The sequence below is a fragment of the Rhinolophus sinicus genome, chromosome 17 (genome assembly GCF_057876585.1).
Source record: "Rhinolophus sinicus isolate RSI-liver-muscle chromosome 17, RSI-T2T, whole genome shotgun sequence".
NCBI lineage: Eukaryota > Metazoa > Chordata > Mammalia > Chiroptera > Rhinolophidae > Rhinolophus > Rhinolophus sinicus.
Genome location: NC_142517.1, coordinates 52,638,166 through 52,662,427, shown reverse-complemented (window position 1 = coordinate 52,662,427; position 24,262 = coordinate 52,638,166). Strand labels below are relative to the sequence as shown.

Sequence of the window (24,262 nt, the reverse complement as noted above, 5' to 3'; positions counted from 1 at the left end):
AGATTAGTCATAGCTTTAACTTTATGCTTATTTCTCATAGAAGCCTAGTCTTCCCCTGGCTCCCTCACTTTTCTGGGAGGTTATAGATACAACAGGATTATGAAAATTGATTTTTAATTAAAAGCTGGGAATGAATCCAATTATGATAGAAATAAGATTTAGGGTTCCCATCTCAGATAAGGAACGATAACAAAAGATATGTACTAGAAACTAGTTACCCTGGAGGATAAACCAGGCCTTTTACCATTTCCTGGTTTTGTCTCTGGGGAATACTCTAATCCAAAGAGAATCTATCTTCATCTCATAAATAAATGATCCACAGCCTTTAGTTGTCTCTTGCCATCGCCCTCTCCCTTCACATTAAGCCAAAGACAAACAGTGAATAAAACAAAACAACTGTTTTGTAAGCACCAGTATGTGGGATACGCTGGCACATGTTCTGGTAAGTTCCAACAGTCCTCTTCCTGGCTTCTTAAGAGACGTAGAAGCTACATTAACAGGAGAGGTTTATTTCACCCAGAGAGACAGAGAAGAGGAAAGGAGAGAGGATGAAAAACCATGCAAAATTACAGAGACAGAGAGACAAGGGAGGGGCAAAAGGAGAGAGAGAGAGAAAGAAGGAGATAAAATATTATTTATCTCAAGAAAATAATACTGAACAGGGAATTGGAAGAATTGATTTTGAACCCCAGCTTAGTCTAATTAGCTGATGGCTCCTGAATCCCTGAACCACTTTTGGTTTCACTTGTTTCATTTCTAACATACACCGTATTTTGCCATGTATAATGTGCTTCTGTGTATAATGTGCAATCATGTTTTTGGCCCAAACTTTCAGATAAAAAATCTTTCATTTTAATTTTTAATTCAAAGTTGTATTTGTTCGTATTTAGGTACTTACTTGTATTTTGTATTATGAATGAATTGTAGCATTTATTTATTATTACACTTGTAACTCATAAGCATAAATAAAAGATTTAAAAACATTTACATAGATATGGAATTAGTACTATACATGTAGAATGTGCATCTTTATTGTTTCCTCACAACTTTAGGCCAAAAAGTGTGCACTATACATGGCAAACACGGTAGTCCATCAGCCCTACTTATTCTTGGGTTTTGAAGGTAAAATGGCACAGAGGAGGTAAAAGCTGTTGATAAACAGTGTCAGCATTACCCCTACAGCTGGCGGGTGCTAATGTTAAATCATTGCATTTTCTTATCACAAAGGAATTTGCTCAGACTCTGTGCAGGCTTTCCTCTGGAGTCAGCTTATAATTATTTAGCAGCTGATTTTCCCTTGCCTCTTCCTCCTTTTTCTGCCTGCTGCTGCCTGACCTCTGACCTTATAATGGTGACTTAATGCCCAACCAAGAAGGGCCAAATGACTTGGAAATAAAGATAACAATCAAATTAATCTACTTAGTTCCCTGTTAACAAAAGCTTTTATCTGGGAGAAAAATCAGAACTTGTTAACACCTGATATCTATGAGGAATATTTCAAAGTGCTTTCAAGAAATCTCATTAGAGCCTTACAATAAAGATTGACAATTAATGAAAACAGAATGACAATTAATATGAATGGCCCTTTGATAGATGAGGAAACAAAGTTAACAGTTGTAAAATTGGTACTGAAACCCAGGACTCTCCTCCTAGTCCAGAACTCTAACTAGGAAAGTTTGCTAAAAAAACTGAACAGAACATAAGAGAGAGAAAAAAAAAAAGAAAAAAAAAGGAAGAAAGAAAAAAGAAAACAAAACCTTAACCCCACTACTCCCATCTCCAGGGGCCCAGAGAAAGCCCTTTAATGTTTAACAGCATGCCAGTTGCTGGCAGAAGTTTTCTCATTCTAACTCCAGAATGCAAATGTGGATAAAGCCACACAAGTTAATTAGGAGGGCTGGAATTACATCAACTGTCTGTGGTAATAATTGGGTGCCTCATGGGAAATAAAACAAAATATGCCATAGAAAAAAGAAATTTCTCTGGTAAAACTAATGAAAGAAGGGAAGGATAAGAGAATGTGTGAATAGTATGAATAGGCAGATTCCTTATATTTTAGAATGGAAGTTTAACATACACTATTTAAGATGGCACATCAAGTGGAAGCATATTATTTAAACAAGTAACCACTGAAGTAACTAATAATGGTAATTATAAGCTACTTTAAAAAATTAATGATGGAGAAGTTTGAAATGAAGATTTAAAAAGTGGGTTGCTAATATAAATGGTTTATATTAGGGAGTCAATAGATAATATTCAAAAATGATAGGATTAAGAATATTATGTTAAGTTACACCTAGAATTGCCAATAGAAAAAGACAGATGATAAACCTTCTTGTTGAAAGAAAAGTATACTCAATGGAAAACAAAGGAAATACAGAAAATATAATATATTTTTAAAAATACAATAATGAAAAATGAGAACTAAGATGATAGCTGTCGTATTAATAGGTGTAAATACGTTAATCTTACCATTAAAAGAAAAGACTCCTTGGTTGGATCACAAATAAAATCCAATTATATCTATATACAAAAATACATCAAAAAACAAAGAGACTCAGAAAAATTTAAAGTTAAAAGAAAGCAAAGATATATAAAGAACACTCAAAGAAAAACATAAGTTTTTATAATATTCAACAGGCAAGACCAAAAACAAGCAAGGTATTAAAGGAAGACACTTTATAATGGAAAAGATTATAATCTAAAATAATGATTCAACATCTATAAATGTCCTTACATCAAAGGAGACAATATCAACATTCATAATTGTCATGCGAGGTCTCTGGTCCTGCTCCCTGCATTAAGAACGCAGGATATGGCGAGGCCAAAACAGAAACACCAATGGAGCCATACATAGGGGAATCATACCATTATATTCTTTCTGGCGGCTGGGTTGGAGATATAGGAAGCAGGAGCCACACGATCTGCAATCTGCTGTCCGCTTCTCTGCCAAATAACCAACCAACCCCACTTGCTAGCTGCAATCCGCCATCTGCTTTTCTGCCAACCAACCCACCAATCAACCCCTTGCTAACTTCAATCCGTGCTTGCTAGCTCAGCCATGGCAGTTATATCAGTGGCCAAAGGCTAACTGGTTACAGCTGATGGCCAACTAGTTACAGCTAATGGATGTACTACCCAAGCCAGCACCTTTCCACGTGAGGCCGAGAGCCTGCAAATTGCTCTCTGGGACTCTGTCCTCACAATAATGTAAGCCAAAAAAAGGAGAAAAAAAAAAAAAGCCCACACAGGTAATCTAAACAACACTATCAAACACCATGAACAAATTGAAATTTAAGGAAAACCAGACACAATTTTTTTTTTCAAATGCAGGTGGTACATTCATAAAGATATACTATAACTCAGTCAGTAAAACAAGTCTCAATATATTTACAAGGATTAAAATCAAAGACAGTACATGAGCTAACTCAAAATTCAGTAATATTAAAATATGTAGAAAAATTCAAAATATTTGGAAATTTGTGGATACACTTCTAAAGTATGCATGGATCAAAGAAGAAATCACAAGAAAAACTAGAAAACATTTATAACTGAATGATAATAAAAGCACAACATATCAAATCTGTGAGATGCAGTGAAGCAGTACTTAGAAGAAATTATATAGCTTTAAATGATAGTATTAGAAAAGAAGAAAGGCCTCAAATTGATGTCCCTAGGTTCCAAATTAAGAAGTTAAAAAAAAAAAAAAAGAGAGAGAGAGAAGGGGTAAGTAAACCAAAAGTAAGTAGAAGAAGGGGAAAAAACAAAGAAAGGAGCAGAAATTAACTAAATAGAAATCAGACAATTGTGAAAATTAGCAAAGTGAAAAGCCTGTTCTTGTTAAAACCAATAAAATTTTTAACTTAATCAACAACAAAAAACAGAGAGAATGCAGGTCACCAATATCAGGAAAGAAAAATATTTCACAAAATATCTTATAGACATTAAAGGGAAAATAATGGAATATTAACAACTTCATGCTTTCAAATATAAATTCAATGGGCTTAGTAAATTCCTTGAGAAATCAACCAAAATGAACACAAATCAAATAAAAAGTATGAGTAACCCAATATTTATTTTTTAAAAAATAACTTTATTATCAAAAACTATCCCACAAAGATATGTCAGGCCTAGAAGATTTTCCTTGCAAATTCTGTCATACATTCAAGGAATAGATAACACCATCCAGAAATAAAATCATTTTAGAAAATAAAAGAGGAGAGAGAACACTTTCCAACATGTTTTGAGACCAGGATAACCCAAATACCAAAACCTGACAAAGACATTACAAAAGAATGAAAAAGAACACAAAACTCTTTAATAAAATATTAGAAAACTGAATCTATAAATGTATAAAAATGCCAAAGTTTAAAGACAAGGAGAGAATTTTAAAAGCAGCAAGAGAAAATCAATTAGTTACCTTCAAGGAAGCTCCCATGAGACTGTTAGCTGATTTCTCAACAGAAAATTTGCAGGCCAGAAGGGACTGCCACAAAATATCCAAAGTGATGAAAAGCAAGGATCTATAACCAAGATTACGCTACCCAGCAAAGTTATCATTTAGACTCAAAGGATAGATAAAGAGCTTCCCAGACAAGAAAAAGCTAAAGGAGTTCATCACCACCAAACCAGTATTACAAGGAATGTTAGAGGGACTCCTTTATGATGAAAAAAAAAATCAAAATTATGAATAATAAAATGGCAATAGCTACATATCTATCAAGAATTAGTTTCATTGCAAATGGATTAAATGCTCCAATCAAAAGACGTAGGAGGGCTGAATGGATAAGAAAACAAGACCCTTACATATGCTGCCTATAAAAGACTCACTTCAGATTGAAAGACACACACAGACAGAAACTAAAGGGATGGAAAAAGATATTTCATGATAGTGAAAATGAAAACAAACAAACAAACAAAAAAAGCTGGGGTAGCAATATTTATACTAGACAAAACAGACTTTAAAACAAGGGCTATAACAAGAAACAAAGACCCAGTGATCCTACTTCAAGGTATTTATTCAATGAAACCCAATATGCTACTTCGAGGGGATGTGTGCACCCTTATGTTAACTGCAGCATTGTTTACAATGGCCAAGATGTGGAGGTAGCCTGGGCGTCTGTTAGAAGAATGGATAAAGAGGAGGTAGTACATATATACAAGGTCAGAAAATTAAGTGCATGAACTCATCATAGAAAAAGTGCTACACGCCTCATTGCTGAATGTCACTATGATCACCTTCAATGTACTCCCCATGGGAAGCTATGCACCGACTCCAGTGCCTAGTCCACCCTTCAAAGCAATTTTGGAACTCTTTTTCTGCAATGACCATCAGAGTTGTGGTTGTATTACACTTGATGTCCTGAATGTCATCAAAATGTTTTCCTTTCAATATTTCCTTTATGTTCAGGTAAAGAAAGAAGTCATTGGGGAACAGATCAGGTGAATAGGGAGGGTGTTCCAATACACTTATTTGGTTATTGGCTAAAAATTCTCTCACAGTGTCATGTAAGCTGCTGCATTGTCGTGATACAAGAGCCATGAATTTGTGGCAAAAAGTTTAAGTCGTTTTTGTCTAACTTTTTCACACAGCCTTTTTGCACTTCCAAATAGTAAACTTGGTTAGCTGTTTGTCCAAATTCATAATGAATAATCCCTCTGATATAAAAAAATGTTTAGCAACATCGTTGCAATAAGTTCACCAACTCAATTGTCATACCTTCATGCAATGAAATATTGCCTGGCCATGGAAGGGAATGGGTTCTTGCCACCTTGATGACATGAATGGACCTGGAGGGTGTTATGCTGAATGCAGTATATCAGATGGACATAATGTGATTTTGCTTATATGTGGAACCTAAGAACAAATTAACAAACAAAACAGAAACAAACTCATAGATACAGAGAACATTCTGAGGGTTGCCAGATCGTAGGGGGGTTGGGGTTGTGAGTGAGAAAAGGGGGAGGGATTAAGAAGTACAAATTAGTTGTTACAAAATAGTTATGGGGATGTAGGGTACAGCATGAGGGATATAGTCAATAATGTTGTAATAACTATGTATGGTGTCAGATGGGTACTAGATTTGTTGGGGTGATTGATATATGGGAGGGGTTGGGGGCAGGGTGAAAAAGGTGAAGGAATAAAAAAGTATGAATTAGTAGTTACAAAATAGTTATGGGGATGTAAAATAAAGCCTAGGGCATATAGTCAATAACATGGTAATAACTATGTATAGTGCCAGGTGGGGACTAGACTAGTCAGGGGGGTCACTTCTTAAATTATATAAATGTCTAACCACTATGCTTACACCTGAAATTAATATAAAATAATATTGAATGTCAACTGTAATTGATAAATTTAAAAGAGGTGGACATGGGAAGGGAAATAAGAGGTGCAAATTTCCAGGCATAAAACAAATAAGTCATGGGGATGTAACGTACAGCATAGGGAATAGAGTCAATAATATTGTGATAGTGTGGTACAGTGTCAGATGGTTGCTGGACTTATCATAGTGATAACTACTTTAGGTATACAAATGTTGAATAACTGTGGTGTACTCCTGAAACATAATATTGTATTATATGTTAGTTATATTTTTAATGAAATTCTTTAGAAAAAGAGAGACTGAGGTTGATCTATATATGATTACATAATAAAGTCTCAAAGGTATATATAACTGGGTAAAATAACTTGAAGCAGGATAGTTTATGACATGTGTACCTAGTGGGTAAAATAATTTGTGATAATGTGTGTGCGTGTGTGTGTATACTTACAAGTGTGTACAAACACATATATACATTTAAAGACATTTTTATTCTGTATGTATTTGTAGACTATTTATTTAAAAAAAAACACAGAAAAAAAACTGCTGACTGTCACCTATGGAGATAATTCTGGAGAACAGAAAATCTGAGTTTGAAGAAATATTTCCTGAAAACAAACATTTTCCATGTTGTTTATATGTGTTTACGATGTGTATACATTATTGGAAAACCTCACTAGTTCACAGTTAGTGGACTTACTCAATTGGTCACTTCTTGCACCTAAGAAAAGAGTAAATTAAAAAAAAGTTTCTGATACGGTATGCTTTATGTAAGGAAAATCAATCACTTAATCGAGCTCTGCTTTTTTCAGTATTTTACAAAGACTTTTCAGTTTTTACTATGTGCCAGGCCCAATGCAGATGCCAAGTGCTTATAGGAAAGAAAAAAAAAAGAGGAGGAGGAAGAAGAGGAGGAAGAGGAGGAGGAGGAGGAGGAGGAGGAGGAGGAGGAAGGGGTAGAGGAGGAGAAAAATGTACCTGCCTTGAAAGAACTTACAGTTCAATGGGAGGAGATCACACTCAGAGGTCGGATGAAGATTGCTATCTTTATGGCTTAGATCTAAAATGTTAGATCTAGACATCTCTTTCTGAGACCATAACAAGAACTTACTCAGTTCATCAACCCTCCTCTGTAGACCTCACCAGGTCTCCAGGTAAATGTCAACATCTCTAAGAAGGTTGATGTCTTTCCAGGGAAGAACCTAAGGAGACTTCTTTTAAGAAGAGCTATTAGCCATCGTGGATTCTGCCCATTGAGCTTTACAGAATCATTTTAATTCCCAAAAGCATCGCACTTTTTCCCACCTCCACTCCTTTGACTCTGCTGTTCCTTCTGCTTGGAATGTTCTTAAACTTTTGTTCTCCTTCTTTGGCTAACTCCTACACAACATCAAATGTGGGCTCAAGTGCTTCTCCAGGAAAGCCTTGCTAATTCTCTGCCACACAAATTGGTTGAGAACCTTTCCTCCATGATCCTACCTTATATTTAACTATTTGCTGGTCAGAGTCTCATATTAAAGTACAAATTTACTGAAAATGTTATCCCCGGAGTATGGCAGAGAGTGAGTAGAGCTCAATAATTGCTTAATGAATTCCACTGAAGCTGCTTCCCTTTTCTCCTCTGGGTTCTCCCAGATTACAGCACTGAACTGAACTTTGTAATTGTCCTTGAATACCCTGGCCCCACTGCACCACTTCCCCACATCTAAGACATCACACTTACTTGTCCAGTGACATACCCGGGAAGGCAAACTTGCCCAGGCTGATGCGATGGACAGCAGTCAGGGGAATGTGCTGCAGCTGCACACAGCTGAGCATGATGAAGTCATATTTGCAGATCATGAGAGTCTTGTCGGTGACCAGCAAAATCCTCTCCTTCTCATTGTTCCAGTGGTCTATCCTGGAAGAATCATCACACAGAAGAAAAGTTGAAGGCTTGATCTTTCCAAGGTAAAGAGAATGGCATTCACTGAAACATCTCTACTAACACAGAAGATGGTGAGGTTCGATCACTCAGAAGAAAAAGGGGCTGAGAAATACCACCTCTTCTCTCTCAGTCTGTCTCCATGACCAAAGTAGGAGGGAAGGTGGAAGTTCCCAGGGAAATGTTTTATGGCCACAGAGCTCAGAGATGACTACCAATGGATCCATGTGGGAATAGCCAGTTTATGTCATGTTGGAATCAACTGATTCATGCTTCTCCATATCTTCCCGGTTCTCTAGGAAGCCTTCAGGGAGCACATCTTCCTCCAAAGACACCAAAAACACCTCTTTGTTCTACCACTATTTGCACCACAATCTTTACTCACTAGTTTATGCTCCTCTCCAAAGGTCATATTGCTAGTAGGAGATAAAACGGATACTTGAACATAGGTCCACTGATCCCCGAGCCCTCACTATTTCAAGCTCATCCTGTCATATCCTTGTGGTAGAAATAGAGTGAAATAAGTAGAGCGGGATTCTGATGAGCCAAGGGCAAACTAGACACTAGATAAATGTTTACTGAATTTATTTATTTTTTTCAGACAAGAGCATTTCCGGGCATGCAGTGGAAAATTCTGAGAGTTAAAAATCTCTCCAACAGAGAGAACAAAAACAATGGTTTCTGGTTAAAAGAAAGTGAGTATGGTCTATAATTCCTCTTACCCACAGAACTTTTGCTGTCTGTTTACTACAGACTTTAGTACATACCACTTTGTGACTTTTATTAAAATTTTCTTAGTACATGTTTTGTCTTCCCCAAGAGACTGAAAAGATGATGTGTGACTGATTGGTCTCTGAATCCCCACTACACAGAATCAATCTAATGCAAAGATCGTATGGGCACCCCACTCCCATCCATGAACAGTGACCACGGTGGCATTCTTAAAATATGAAAAGAATTATATCACCCCCTGTTCCCTTTATTAAATAGCTTCTTTCTGATCTGAGGATCAAATCCAAGTTACCTAACTAGATTACAGGTTCCTGTATGGTCTGGCCTCTGCCCAACGTCATCTCTCAGAAGGCTGAGAAAACTCATTGTCCACATCATGGCCCAAATGCCTCATCCAAAGAGGATTTCATAAATTTCTATATCAACTTGACCGCCTATTATAGTTTCTCAAAACATCCTGATCCTTTGCCCTCTGTGGTACTTATTACCATTTGCAAGGCGGGATTATATGTAAAATGTTACTAACAGGTACCACAGATCAGAGTGAACACCAAAGTACAGAGGGTAGGGCGATGCCAGCAAGTACGGGCAGAGTATCATCTGTGTGTGCATCTGTGTGTGTGTGTGTGTGTGTGTGTGTGTGTTTGTGTGTGTGTGTGTATGTGTGTTTCCATGAGGGCCGACTGTGCCTGTTAGGCTACTCATTCTATGCAATTCCTGTTAAATAGACTACACTAGATAATTAATAAATGAACGCCAATGATAATCACTTTGGAGGCCTATGGGCTGATTGAGGGTAGGGGTGGAAACTTCCAGTGCTCTTACTTACTAACTCTGTAAGATCAGACATTTAGCCTGTCTTTGGCTCAAGTCCCTTATTTGTAAAATAGAGATAATACTAGTACTCGTCTCATTAGTCTGGAGAGAGGATTATCAGATGTGATTCTCAATCAGTGTTTTATAAATTAACCATTATTGTCACTGGCAGGGACCTAAGTCACTAAGTAATTTTGGGTAACCCAACTATATGTCATTCCTCAGTATAATCTTAACACAGACAAACAAGACAAAGTTAGGAGTTAAATCAATGGGAGGAGGAACAGGAGACAAGAAGGAGAGAAAAAGGGAAAAGAAAGAAAGAGGAAGAAGCAGAAGAAGGAAGAAGGATGAGATCATTGACGAAGGTCCTACTATATGCCGACCATTATGTATGTATAAGTATTACGTCTCTCCACAACCCTTTGAAGAAAGTCACATCAAAAGTCACTTAGCTAATATATGCTAGTAGAGTTAGTGGTAAGTCTGAGAACTCTGGCTTAAAGCTTGTTTCTGAGGTTTCCATCCACTCCAACAACACTGTGATACTCAACTCCTACTCTAGTGAGAGACGGAGGGAATTCTTGATGATCTGTTTAACACTTTCAGTCTTAGTCAGAAAGAGAAGAGGACTCTGAAATGTCTTATCAGTAGCTACATAAATTTCTCTAAATGGATTGCATCTACTTAGCAGCAAGTTATAAGCTGCTACCTAATAAACCAGACTTGTTTTCAGTCTGGAAGAAAAAAAAAACACACAGTTTTTGGTTGAACGGTTTTACTGAAAATGTCAGCACTCCATAATGAGATTTATTTTACAAGGTAAAGGATTTGGGGAAAAAGAGAATTCTTTTTAGGAACAGAGTGCTCTGCTGTGACACAGACTCTGCATAATTTACATGTTAGGGAAGTCTGAATTCGTAAACATGCAGGCTTATAAATTGGGGCCATTATCTCTAGCTCTGAGGTGGTGTTTTTAGTTATTTAGACTTCAATCACACCTTTTTTCCCCACAAAGTATTCATGGAGAAAACATCGAATTTCATATTCCTAATATTAATATAATTAAAGTTTGGTTGGTGATAATATCCAGAACAAATATAGGAGTAGAAATAACAATAACACATTGTGTTTGTACAGCTCTTGCAGGTTTACAAAGCCCTTGAATATCAATGCTTACATTTAATCCTCACAACTAGATGTTTTGGACTAGATGTTATCACCCTCATTTTAAAGACAAGGTAACTGAGGTCCAGACTCCCTTGCAATGACCTGCCCAGTGATTTACAGCTGGCAAGCAGTAGTGCAGGGACCTGAAACAGGTATCGAGAGACCAAACCTAGCCATAGTCGTGGCTTTCTCCCCAGTACCACCCGCCTCCAAAGAGAGGACCCTTCAGTATGATGTGAGCATGTGGTAAAACCCACCTCTGGAAGGAGCTGAGGTGATGACATGTATCATCGCTCCTAGCGTGGTTCTCTCTGGGGACCCTCTCCTTAAAACAACTCATGACTGTCCCTTCTAGTCCTTGTCCTCATACAGGGTTTCCTGCCTCGGGGAACAACCCTCCTTCCATCTAGGTCTGCAAGCTGGAGACGTAGGACTCATTCTGGACTCATCTCTTTCCTCACCTCACATACGAAGCCCTAGATATTTTACTGCCAAAATATCTCTCAAAACTACCCACTTCTCTCCATCTTCATCGTCACCATAATGATCCAGTCTTGTTTCATCTCCTGTCTGGATTATTGCAATCACCCTCTCACTAGGTATGGGCTCCTAGTCACCTAGACCTGGTTTACCTACATCTGCTTTGGTTCCCTTTCAACCTCTTCACCGTACTGCGATGAAAAACAAGTCTTTTGAAAAAACAAGTCTGGTCTTCACCCCCCCACTCTGGCTTAAAACAAGTCAACAGTTCTCCAGCATGCTTATGAAAAATGACAACAATTTTTCACTTGGTCTAAGAGGCTATGCAGTGTTAGGCTCCACCTACTTCTACAACCTCATTACAGGCCAATTCTCTTCACTCCATTCTCCTTGATTTTCTTTCAGTTTCTTTTATTCACCATGCTCACTCTTACTAAAGGGCTTGTGAACATGCGGTTCCCTCTGCTAACAATGTTCTTCCTGATCTTTTTTACCTAGTTAACGCCTGTGGTGGTGTGCTCAATTATGATTTACTTGGGCAAGTTTTCCCAGACCTCCGTTACTTCATCTCTTCGTTCTAATATACACTTTCATGCACTTCACATTTCTCCTTCATTATACTTATCCCAGATATAATTTTACAGTTATTTCTATGATCATCTAAGTAATGTCTGTCTCCTCGCCTTACTGGGAACTCCACAAAGACAGAGTCAGTTAGCATTGTGTCTTCAAGATGGTAGGTGTTCAAAAAATATTTTTGAAATGAATTAATAAAAATTGAACAATCCTTGTGCTGTGCATCCTATAACCTTGGCTCATGCTGCTTGGGGAATTTTATCCTCAGGTATACACAGTGAAATTGTTCCCCATGAAATAGCACATTTTCAAAAAATAATCAGTAACATCGGGAAAATGTCCATGCCATAATAGTGAGAAAGAACAGGATATAAATTGTTACCATCAAGGCAGCTGGATGGCTCAGTTGGTTAGAGTGCAAGCTCTTAACAACAAGGCAGCCGGTTCGATTCCCACATGGGCCAGTGAACTGCATCCTTCACAACTGGATTGAAAACAACGGCTTGAGCTTGGAGCTGAGCCCCCAGTTGGTGGCCGGTTTGCTTAGTGGTTAGAGAGCGGTACTCATAATACCAAGGTTGCCAGTTCGAGTCCCACATGGGCCAGTGAGTGGTGCAACAATGACTTGATTTGGAGCTGAGCTGTGCCCCCCGACAACTAGATTGAAAAACAATGACTTGACATCCTGGAAAAACACACTGTTTCCCAATATTCCCCAATTTAAAAAAAAGAAAATGTTACCATCATGTCCAATTTTGTAACAACAACAAATACTACTACATAGATAAAAACATTAACACATTGTTTCTGAGTGGTGGGATTTCAAGTGACTTTTATTTCTTTTCAAGCTCTTATTAGCCAGAGTTTATTTATTTATTTTTACAATAACCATATCCCACTTTATTGATAAAAGACATTTAAAAAATATAATAAATTTTACCCATCCTTCAAATTCCCATTTTAAATGTTATCTGTTTCATGGAGCCTTACCCTCACTGCCCTCACCCCCAAGTGGATGTTATTTTTCTTTTCCTTTAAATACACACACGCCTTTATCAGTACCTCAGTTGTGGCTCTAGTCAAAATATTCTCTGTATTACAGTGATTTCTGGGCTTGTCCTATCATTCCTCCAACATTTGATGTAGAGACAGTGCCTTAGTGCTGAGTCCCCTCACTGCGCTCAGTACAGAACCAGAGAGCGAGCTGGGTCTTAGCAAGTGAGTAGAGCATGGAATAAAAAACTAGAACCATAAGATTCATTCCCTCAGTTGTGAAAACCTGTCTCTCTTGGAAAAGGATTTGCCACATCTCCTCTCACCACCACTGTTCTTCATTTTAGAGTCATTTCCCTATTTGATAGGGAAGGGACCTGTTTCCCCCAATGTTTGAGGGAACCTAGGAGTTCCGTGAGATTTTCAGTTTCCTGGGATGACTACAGTTTCACCAGCAGAGGGCAACAGCGAACTAACAATGACAGGCAGTATTTGCCTGAACAAGTTTCCAGAACCCCCACCCAGTTACTCAAACCATCCCAGATGCCTTCCCAGTGGCCTTAGCCCTATCTATGTCTAACAATACTTTCAGTTGCTGTATTAAGGCTATGTCAAATCAGTTTGTGGTTTTGAAATTATTTTCCTCCCAAAAGATTTTTCTTTATCATCACACACACACACACACACACACACACACACACACACACACACGCCACTCAGAAGATATCTTCCCTGATACTGAATAGAATAACTACCTGATTTATAAATCAACCTTCCTTTGTATGCTCCTCCAGCTCTTAGCATAGCCCAGCCCTTGAAAGAGGAAGACAGTGTCTTGGCTAGCCAGGATTCGGCAACCTGGGAGAAAAACACTGAATCATTCATTCCACACATATTCCCTGAGTGCCCTCTGGGTTCCAGACCCTGAAGAGAATCCAATTTGGGTTTGCTCTTCAAACACAAACAGATGAAAAATGCATGGCGTTGAAGTAAAGCAATTTCCCTCCCCCTGAGTTAAGTGAAGAGTTACAAAACCTTTAGCTAAATAAGCCAAATGCAACCCTTTCAATCATTTGGTTACTCTTCCCTGGACCTCTCCACGTTGTTTAAAATAGGGGACCCTCCAAGTAAACACAGTATTCTAATAAAAACCCGATGTTCACAAATCTTCCTTGTTCCCAGGTCCCCTGACTTGACTTCCTGTGGTTTATTTTTTTCTTCCTAGGTAGTAGGCCAAGCAGCCAGTATGTACCAGATTCCATGCTAGCTACAGAGGATACTGAGAAGAACATTCTGCTCTTAAGGGATACACAGTTCTCTAAGATGTGAGGTAAAATCATGTAGGGAAGAGTTAATGTGGCACCCAAAAGTGAGATGAAACTTGGTAATGGTAGCACAAGACCCCAGATTCAGGTCTCGAAATCCCCAGTCCATTGCTCACAGGGCTCAAGAAAAGGAACCGCCAGCATTTATTTGATGCCCTTGAAGAAGCTGCTCATCAGTACTTCATTTCCTGCTATTTGGTGAACAACTCACTGTTGGAAAAACAAAAATTGCAAAGTACAAATGATTCTTTGGAATGTTCACACACACACAGAAAAGGTCTCAGGAGTATTTATTCATTTCTTCAACACTTCTTTAATGTGTACCAACATAGGACAGAGTGTCCCCATAAAACATAGAGAGGATGAATTTGGAAATATCCATTTATATATCCACAGAGACTTTTTTTTTTTTCCTGAGTAGGAGAAGTCCTATCATGGAGTTTCATATTGTTCCCGTTGATAGCAGGAAAAATAAAAATAAAAAACGTCAATTTTTTCCCTTGGAAAACAAAGGGGTTTGTGAGTTCTAATAAAAAATAATAAAAACTATAAACAATCAGTTTTAGTTGGGAAATTATACACATATAATTATATACATATATGTGTATATACACACACGTGTGTGTATATATATATACATATATATGTATATACGTATGTATATGTACACACATATATATGTATGTGTGTGTGCCAGGTATAAAACTTCTGAGATCTACATGCACATATGAATAATTCTACCATACATTTTTTCTTTAGATTATAATAAGAAAAGCCTTCATTTATTGGGTTTTTATCTGAATCAGGTACTGTGCCTGATGCTATCTATATACCTGTGACCTCTTTTAATCCTCACCAAACAATACAAGTGAGGAAAGTGAGGCTCAGGGAAGCATTATGGATTGAATGTGACCACTATTTCAAATTCATATGTTAAATCCCTAAGACCCAATGTGATGGTTGTAAGATGTGGGGTCTTTGAGAGGTATTTAGGTTTAAACGAGATCATGAGGGGAACTCTGTGATGGAATTAGTGCCCTTGTACAAAGAGGAAGAGAGACCAGAGCTTCCTCTCTCCAGGATGTGAGGACACAGTAAAAAGGCAAGCCAGGAAGAGAGCCCCATCAGAAACTGAATCTGTAGGCACCTTGATCTTGGACTTCCCAGCCTCCAGAACTGTGAGAGAATAAACATGTTGTTTAAGCCACCAAGTCTATGGTACTTTGTTATAACAGCCCCAGCTGACTGATACAAGAGGTAACTTGTTCTAATGTTCTAAGTAATAGCCAGGATTCATCCAAGATAAATTTCACTTTAAACCTTTGTGTTTTCTATTTTACTAACCACCTTCCATTAGGAAGTTCATGAAATTTCTCTGTTTAATCAATAAATATTGCTGAGTGTCTATTCTATATTAAAAACATTATATAGGTGCTCAGACTATAAAGTCCTCTACAATTGCCCCTGTCTTTAAGAAGCTTATAATCTAATGTGGGAGGAGACAATTAAATCAAGTGTTATGGTATAGAGTGATAAGTAATAAGACGGAAATTTGTACGCAGTGCAATGGAAGTCATGATTAATGGCTAACATTTATTTAATGCTTACTTCATATGAGCTCTAAGTTGCTTCATATGGATTAGTTCATTCATGCTCATAGCAATCTTTTGATGAAGGTACTGTCATTATCCTCACTTCACAGATGAGGAACTGAAACATAAAAAGGTTAAATAACTCGTCCAAAGTCATATAGTCAAATTCTGGAACTAGAATTCAAACTAAGGGAGAATATCCCCTGAGCCCTGGCTTTTAATTAAATACTTTGCTCTACTGAAAGGCATCTTGAACCACCTAGGAAGTCAGATAAGGCTCTAGGTAAAGTGTGTTGAAAGTTTTGAAGGGTGAACTGGAGATAGGTTGATGCAGAAGGCAGAGTAATTAATTGTAGATAGAGGGAACGGCATATGCAAACATGTATAGCAACATGCACAGGATGGCTTGTTAGATGACACGTGTGTGTGTAGTACGTACGTAAAAATCATGGAAATAGAATTACCCCTAGAAAGGAGGGTAGCACCCATGAAGATCTGATTCAGGATGGCTGAGATGGGATCCAAGGCATCAATCTCCTCTTAAAAGCTATCTACATGCAGACCAAGGTTTTGAAAGACCAGGACATTTCCAGGAGCTGACCTTAAAAGTTTGAGTCATACCTAGGAGATTTTAGCCACTCAGGTGGGCCCTCTGTGAATTTAGACCCAAACAATTTATAGGTGGCACTGGGAGATTTCTGGATTTACTCAACATTTCAGAATGAAATGCCTCAGAGAAGCCGTGCTTGTCCCATCCAAATAATTAATCCTGACCACCCCAACTTTATCAAAATTTCCTTAAACTCCAGCAACGAAACTCTTCTGCTTCTTCTTCCCCCAGTCAGGGTAACCAAGCCCAGAGAGCATCACCATGTCATATCGTAGTTCCAACCTGGTTGGTCCTGATATAGAAAAACTGCTTATGAGTGTTAATTTCTTTTTTTTATGGCTCTTCCCTGAAGACACACTGCACTTGACCAGCAGTTTTGTCAAGACTTCTATGAACTAAAGACCCATTTTTAAGCACGCATCTGTCTTTATTTCATCTTACATTTTAAGTGCTAGATTCCTGAGCAGTGTGGTCCTATCACACAGGTCTGGGGGTGGAGACACAGTTCTGCCCCTTCCTAGCTGTAAGATCTTGAAAAGATAATGTATCCTTTCTAAAGTTTATTTTCCACATACCCAAAATGAAAATAATAGTAGTACATACTTCATAGAGTTGTTGTGAATTTAAGAAATAGTGTGACTAGAGCCCTTAGTAAAATACAAATCACACAAAAAACTCAATTATTGTTGCTTACTAATACAATGATGATGGTGATGATGATGACGAAAAACTCATCTAAATCCCCTTTAAACAACTTTGCAGCATTTATTGAATTAAAAACTAAACTAATGAATGGGTAATTGAAATAATTACTTAACGAGAACTCCTCAAACTTATTAGTTTTCAGATATACAAAATATTTCTATTTCAATGTCCTAAAAATTAAAGAGTAGTAATTTCATATATATATATATATATATATATATATATATATATATATATATGACAATATATATATGACAGTTCTGTCTGGGTTTTTTTTTTGTTTTGTCTGACACAGCTGAGTGCATTTTCATTATATTAGAATTTATGTTTGATTTACTCTGTCTAAAAATATAGACCATAATATCATATAATGATATGTGAAGCTCCCTTTGTTGACGGCAGCTGTGAAGACCTTAAGAGGATAAGAACTAGAAGTAGCTGAAACAAAGACCCCACAGGAAACCCATGATAGTGCCATTTGCAGGACTCATGTCATACTCACTTAGATACCCTGGCCAGAGAAGCCAACAGTGAATTCAAATATGAGCTCAGGTCAGAAGTCACAAGGGCAGTAGCTAAGAACAATTGCTCAAAGTAAAGTCATTGATTTGCAATTGAATGTCTTCTCTGCATGTGGGAAAAGGAAGGTTTTTCTTTAGAGAAGCAATACCAGGTAACCAGTCCAGAAATAATCCCCTTTAACAATCTAACAAATATTTATTGAGCAACTAATACACTCCAGGCTCTAGTGGAATAGTACCATGTTTCTCCGAAAATAAGACCTAGCCAGACCATCAGCTCGAATAAGTCTTTTGGAGCAAAAATTAATATAAGACCCAGTATGATATGATATATGATATGATATGATATGATATGATATGATATGATATGATATAGTAGACCTGATCTTATATTATATAAGACCCGGTCTTATATTATATTAAAATAAGACTGGGTCTTATATTAATTTTTGCTTCAAAAGACACATTAGGGCTGGTGGTCCGGCTAGTGCTTATTTTCGGGGAAACACGGTAGTGAACCAAACAAGTCCCTTTTCCTCTCATACTCATACTTACATTATAGGAAGGGTTGTAAACAAAAGGAAGCAAACACATAAACACAGAGACCTAGATAAAAGGGAGACGGGGATATCTGTGGTAACAGTGTCTAGGTAAAATGAAGAGCTAATACAAACGCCCCAAGATGGGATCCATCAGATTTATAAAACAGCAAAGCAGTCAGCGGACCAAAGCAAAGGGAGCAAGGAAGGAGGAGAGTGGAGAAAAATTTAAGCAGAAGCCAGATCACGTGCTGGAACAACCACAGCTTCTTTGCAGTTTATGAATGTTTTCCACATTAAATGGTTATCACTTCCCACTTTACACATGGAAGAACCAAGCCTCAATAAACAGGCATGCATTGAGTAGTAAGTGACAGAGCCAAGGCCAGAATCCAGCCCTCTGACCCCAGTGCAGGCCATAGACCTTTCATCTAGTTGCTTTTCCCACTTGTTTTTCTTATGCAGCCAGGCAACTTTGCTCTGCCTACCACACTACCATGAGTAAGAGGATATTTTAAAAGCTACACAAAAGAAAAGACTCTGGGCACACCCCATCCTTCTCTCTTTCCCACAAAATGACTGAATAGCTCTTGAATAGCTCAAGCCCTCCACAGCACACCAGGAGCTTACAAGAGGCCCACCCCCTGATTAGCTCTCTCCTCCCCTGAATTCACTTTAGGGGATTCACTTGATCAGAAGCCAAGGAAGCTGGCAGGAGAACAAGGCCTAACTCTGAGGAGGCGGCGTCAGAGAGAGAAGAACAGAGGGACAAGATACAACAAATGCTCACATCTTGCCACCTCCATTGTTTTATTTATTTATTTTTTAATGGGAGAGATGTTGGCTTACTGTACTATATTAGTTTTACAGCTCTTTGGGTACAGGGGACACAGGCCAGACCAGGCAAGCCCAAGAAGAAGAGATGTGTTATAAAAATACTCTGAGGAATCCCACAGAAATCCAAGAACAGGAACCATAGCACTTTATGGTTGGCCTTTATGAAATCTGGAAAGCCACAAGGAATGAAAGCTGCTCTCTCAGGGGCTCTCTCTATTATGATTCCTGCGTGTCTCTATTATGATTCCTGTGGAAACATCTCATCTGTTTCCTCTTGACCAGTGTGTTCTTGCTGCTAATGTTTGTTCCTTTTTAGTTTCACCGTGTCTATGACCTATAATCGTTTCCTTCATCTTGACTATACATGAACTTTCAGATCTGCTCTCGTAGCTAACTGGCCCTGTAGCTCTGTAGCTCCCAGTTTAAATTGTCAAGAGAGGAAATTCTTTTAGTCCAAAGGACTCTTTTGTTTGGTCCAAATGGTGCTTTTGTTTTGGGTCACCCTACAGCTAATGGATTAACCCCTCTTTATCCAATCAGCCATGGACAGGGGCTGAAGTTACACAATAGAAAATAGGAATTGCCAGTGAGATGCACTTTATTCTTTTACAGAATTGTTTTAACTATTCTAATTCCTTTTTTTCCCCATAAAATTTTTAGAATAATCATGTGTATACTTACCAAAAAATATTGCTCAGATTTTGAAAGGAGTTATGTTAAGCTTGTATATCTGATTTGTGGAGAATTGACATCTTGACTATATTGAGTCTTCCAATGTGTGAACATAGTATGTCTCACTATTTATTTAGATCTTTGATTTCTTTCCTCATCATTTTGTACTCTTCAGGATATAAGTCCTGTACATATTTTATTAGATTTACACCTAAGTATTTCTTCTTTGAGTGATTATAAGTGTTATTGTATTTTGATTTGTTTTCACTTTAATGTTAGAGTATAGAAATGCAGTTGATTTTCGTATGTTGATCTTGTATCCTGTCACCTTGCTAAACTCATTGATTAGTTCGGCAAATATTTTTTTTTTGTAGATTTCTTAAAATTTTCTACAAAGTCTCCAATGCCATCTACAATTAAGAACTGTTTATATCTCTTCCTTTCTGGTCTGTATGTATTTTCTCCTTTTTCCTTGCCTAATTGTGCTAACAAGAACTTCCAGTACTACAGTAAATAGTGGGAGTGAGCGCGGACACTTTTGCCTTGTTCCCAATCTTAGGGGGGAAAACATTAGTCTTTTCCTAATAGCATCAGCATCATGTTAAATACAGTAGATGTTCTTTATCAAAAAGTTCTGTATTATTTTTTGAAAGTTTTTTTTTTTTTTTTTATCTTGAATGTGTGTGTTGAATTTTGTCAAATGTTTTCTTTGCATGGATTATCTGATCATATGATTTTTCTTTTTCAGTCTGTTAATATGGTGGATTACATTGATTAATTTTCCCATATTAAAGCAACTTTACATCCTTGGTCATGAGATATATATATATATCTCATATGTTTATTTAACATATATATATATGTTAAATTCTATTTGCTAACATGTTGTTAAGAATTTTTACATTTATATTCATGAGGGATATTGGTTTGTAGTTTTATGTTCTGTCTTTGTTTGAATTTAGTATCAGGTTTATACTGGTTTCATAGAATGAGCTGGGAAGTGTTCCCTCCTCTTCTATTTTCTGGAAACGATTATGTAAATTGGTGTTTTCTCTTCTCTAAATATTTAATAGAATTCTCCAGTGAAACCATCTGGGCCTGGAGAATTCATTTTTGGGATGTTTTAATTACAAATTCAATTTCCTAATTGTTATAGGGTGGTTCAAATTATCTATTTCACTTTGAAGGTTGTGGTAGTTTTCGTGTTTCGAGAAATTGGTCCATTTCATCTGAGTTGTTATAGCTACAATCACTTATTATTGCTGTTGTTTTCAGAGTCTGCAGTGATATCTCTACTTTCATTGCTGATACTGGAAATTTATGTCTTCTCGCTATCTCTTTTTTTGTCAGCCTTGTTAAAACTTTTTCAATTTTATTAAAATTTTAGAGAACCAGCTTTTTGTTTCATTAACTTTCTGTATTTTTTCCCCACAGATTTCTACTTTTACATTTATCATTTCCTTTCTTCTGCACACTTTATGTTTGTTTGGTCTTCTTTTTCTAGATTGTTGAAGAAGGAGATTAGATTATTGATTTAAGACTTTTCCTTTAAGTGCTATAAAATTATCTCTCAGGACAGCTTTATCTATATCTCACATATTTTGATATGTTGCATTTTTGTTTGCATTCAGTTCAATGTACTTTTTATTTCCTTTGAAATTCCTTTTACTCCTGGGTTATTTAAGTCTGTTGTTTTGTTTCTAAGTGTTTAGAGATTTTCCCTTTATCTTTGTTATTAATTTATTTTTAATTTTGGCATAGTCAGAGAACATACTCTGTATGATATCTATTCTTTTAAATTTGGTAAGGTTTGTTTTGTGGCTCAGGATACCATGTTTCCCCAAAAATAAGACCTAGCCAGACCATCAGCTCTAACGCATCCTTTGGCGCAAAAATTAATATAAGACCCAGTATTACATTATATTACATTACATTATATTAGACCGGGTCTTATAGTATATAAGACTATAAGACTATCTAATATAAAATAAGACCAGGTCTTATATTAATTTTTGCTCCAAAAGACACATTACAGCTGATGTTCTGGCTAGGTCTTATTTTCGGGAAACCACGGTATCTTAGATCTTAGTTTATATTCTCTGGGTGCTTGAAAAGAACATATATTCTGCTGTTACTGGGTGAAGGGTTCTGTAAATGTTGATTGGGTGCTGTTGGTGTTGCCGAGGTCTTCTAAATCCCTGCTGATTTTCTGCCTATTTGTCATAATAGTTAATGACAGAATGCTATTGAAATCTCTAACTATAATTATGGATTTGTCTATTTCTCTTTTCAGTTTTATCAGTTTTTATTTTGCATATTTTGCAGCTGTTGTTTGGTACATACACACTTAGAATCTCTCTGTCTTTATGATAGATTGACCCTTTTATCTTTATACAATTCCTTTTCTGTCCCTGGCAATCTTTTTTGTTCAGGAATCTACATTTCTGCTAATTCACATAGCACAACATTTTAGAAGCCACGGCAATTCTTAAACATTGTAGTTCTTTCTACTGAACAGACCAGGGGAAATAAAGTCTCCCTCCTCTTCACATTGATTACACCTCCTAGACACATCCTACCTTCCTTAAAACACGGCATTTTGGGACAACTTAGGGACCCCATGGAGTGGAGACAGTTTACTGTTTGTGAATCAGGCAGCATGTTTATTCATAAGTGTCTATAATAGTTATTTGTATAACAGCTGTAGTGGCCTAAATATGTTGATAGCCTCAATATTAAGATTGAGGTCTTATTTGTTTTCAATAATAAAACACACAGTGACAGGTTCCTAAATAATCAAGATTAAGTTTAAATTATTGGGAAATTACTTCCAGAGCTTACTGCTTTTCTGAAAATGTCAGTATCCTATTTGATATCTTTTAGTAACTCCAGAAAAAAAAAAATGCTTATAGTGATCATGAAAAATATAAAAGGAGTAGTGTGTTGTAAGTGATAAATACATTATAAAATTAATAATAATAATAATAATAATAATAGTGCCCTGATTTAATTTCCTTGGCATAACCAATTCTCTACAACTGATTTCAATATTCCAAGGTGAGGTCATTGGACATTTGGTTGGAATAGATGCACACAGTTGGGTCCTATGAGTGGGTGAGCCCACCACACACCACTGCATCACGGGAATGAAGAGGGACGCATGTAAGGCAACAGGGAGTGGCGAGATGTTGGCAAACTGGGAACACACAGCCTATCTAAACGTGTTCAAATGGACTGTGGGTCTCCAATTTGTGGCTCCAGAAAAAATTATGGTCCAACCTCTTAAGCATGGTATCCAAAATTCTTGACTTTCTGGTTCCTTTCTACCTTTCTAGTTTGTTTCTAGGGCCCTCACTCTTGATCTCTCTAATCCAGCCATACTGAATTATTTGTGGTTCCCTGAGTCTACATCTATTACTCTGTACATAGTCTTCCCTCTTCCTGGAATGTTCTTTCCCATGATATCTTTTTGGAAATTTATCTTTCTTCTTTAAACTTAGATATCCCCTTTACCAAACTCAGCTGTACAGACACAGTGAGATCTGTGCTCCCATAGAATCATTTGCAAGACTTTATATCAGCATGTATCATACTCTGTTGTGACTTAATTTACTTATCCTCCTTCCCCATAAGAGTGAGAGCTCATTGAAGATGGAACTCTTGTCTCATCTGCCTCTGTATTTTTATCACTTAAAGTGGAGTCTGGTTTATGGAAGGAGTTCAGTAGATACATAAATGAATGTGTGACTGAGTGAATATTAATAAATAATAAAAATGAAAGCCAATTCTTGTGTGCAGATACCATGTGGCAAATTTGTTGTAAGCATTCTACATATATTAAGTAATTTAATCCTTAAATTAATAACCCTCTTTACATCCCCATTTTATAAATGATAAAACTGAGGCCCAGAGAATATAAGAGATTTATACAACCAAAGTCACATAGCTAGTAAGTGAGGGAACTGAACATATACCTGCATCAGATTTTTTTCACCTCTTGGCTCTTACTGACCCCTCCCTAATTGGTAGCAGTCTTGGGAAAACAAACACTTCCAAGTACATTTGTGACTGCAGTAACAAAATGCCCTCACTGTGCTATAATTTAGGTCACTCAGGGACCATTAGCTATCTGGATGAAGCTGCTGCCATGGGGAATTTATAGAGAAAAGCAATGTGTTTAATTAAGTGGTTGTTGAAAACACCCACCCAGTATAAATGGATTCTGGCAACAGAGGTGCTTTTCTTGCTGCCAGACTCCTGCCACAGGTCATTAACATCTTGATAGATTTGAGGCACTTTTTAGCCTGAGTGCTTTCACCCAAGGATGGAGAAAATCTCACTGGGCTTTGAGCTGCTTGGAGGCCCAAGGAAATGAAGATAGGACTCGATGGATGGACCTTGTTAGCGTCAGTGAAGGGCTTCAAACAGTAGGTGACTCTATCAGAAT

The 24,262-nt window shown here is 37.2% G+C and overlaps 1 protein-coding gene across 1 annotated transcript in view; it reads right to left on the bottom strand.

The window, feature by feature from the left end:
• TPRG1 (tumor protein p63 regulated 1) overlaps positions 1 to 24,262 on the bottom strand; it is a 107,727-nt gene that overhangs the window by 61,958 nt on the left and 21,507 nt on the right. The window contains exon 3 of the mRNA XM_074337140.2: positions 8,047 to 8,223. Within this exon, the coding sequence (XP_074193241.1) occupies positions 8,047 to 8,223 (177 nt within the window). The remainder of the gene's footprint in view (positions 1 to 8,046; positions 8,224 to 24,262) is intronic.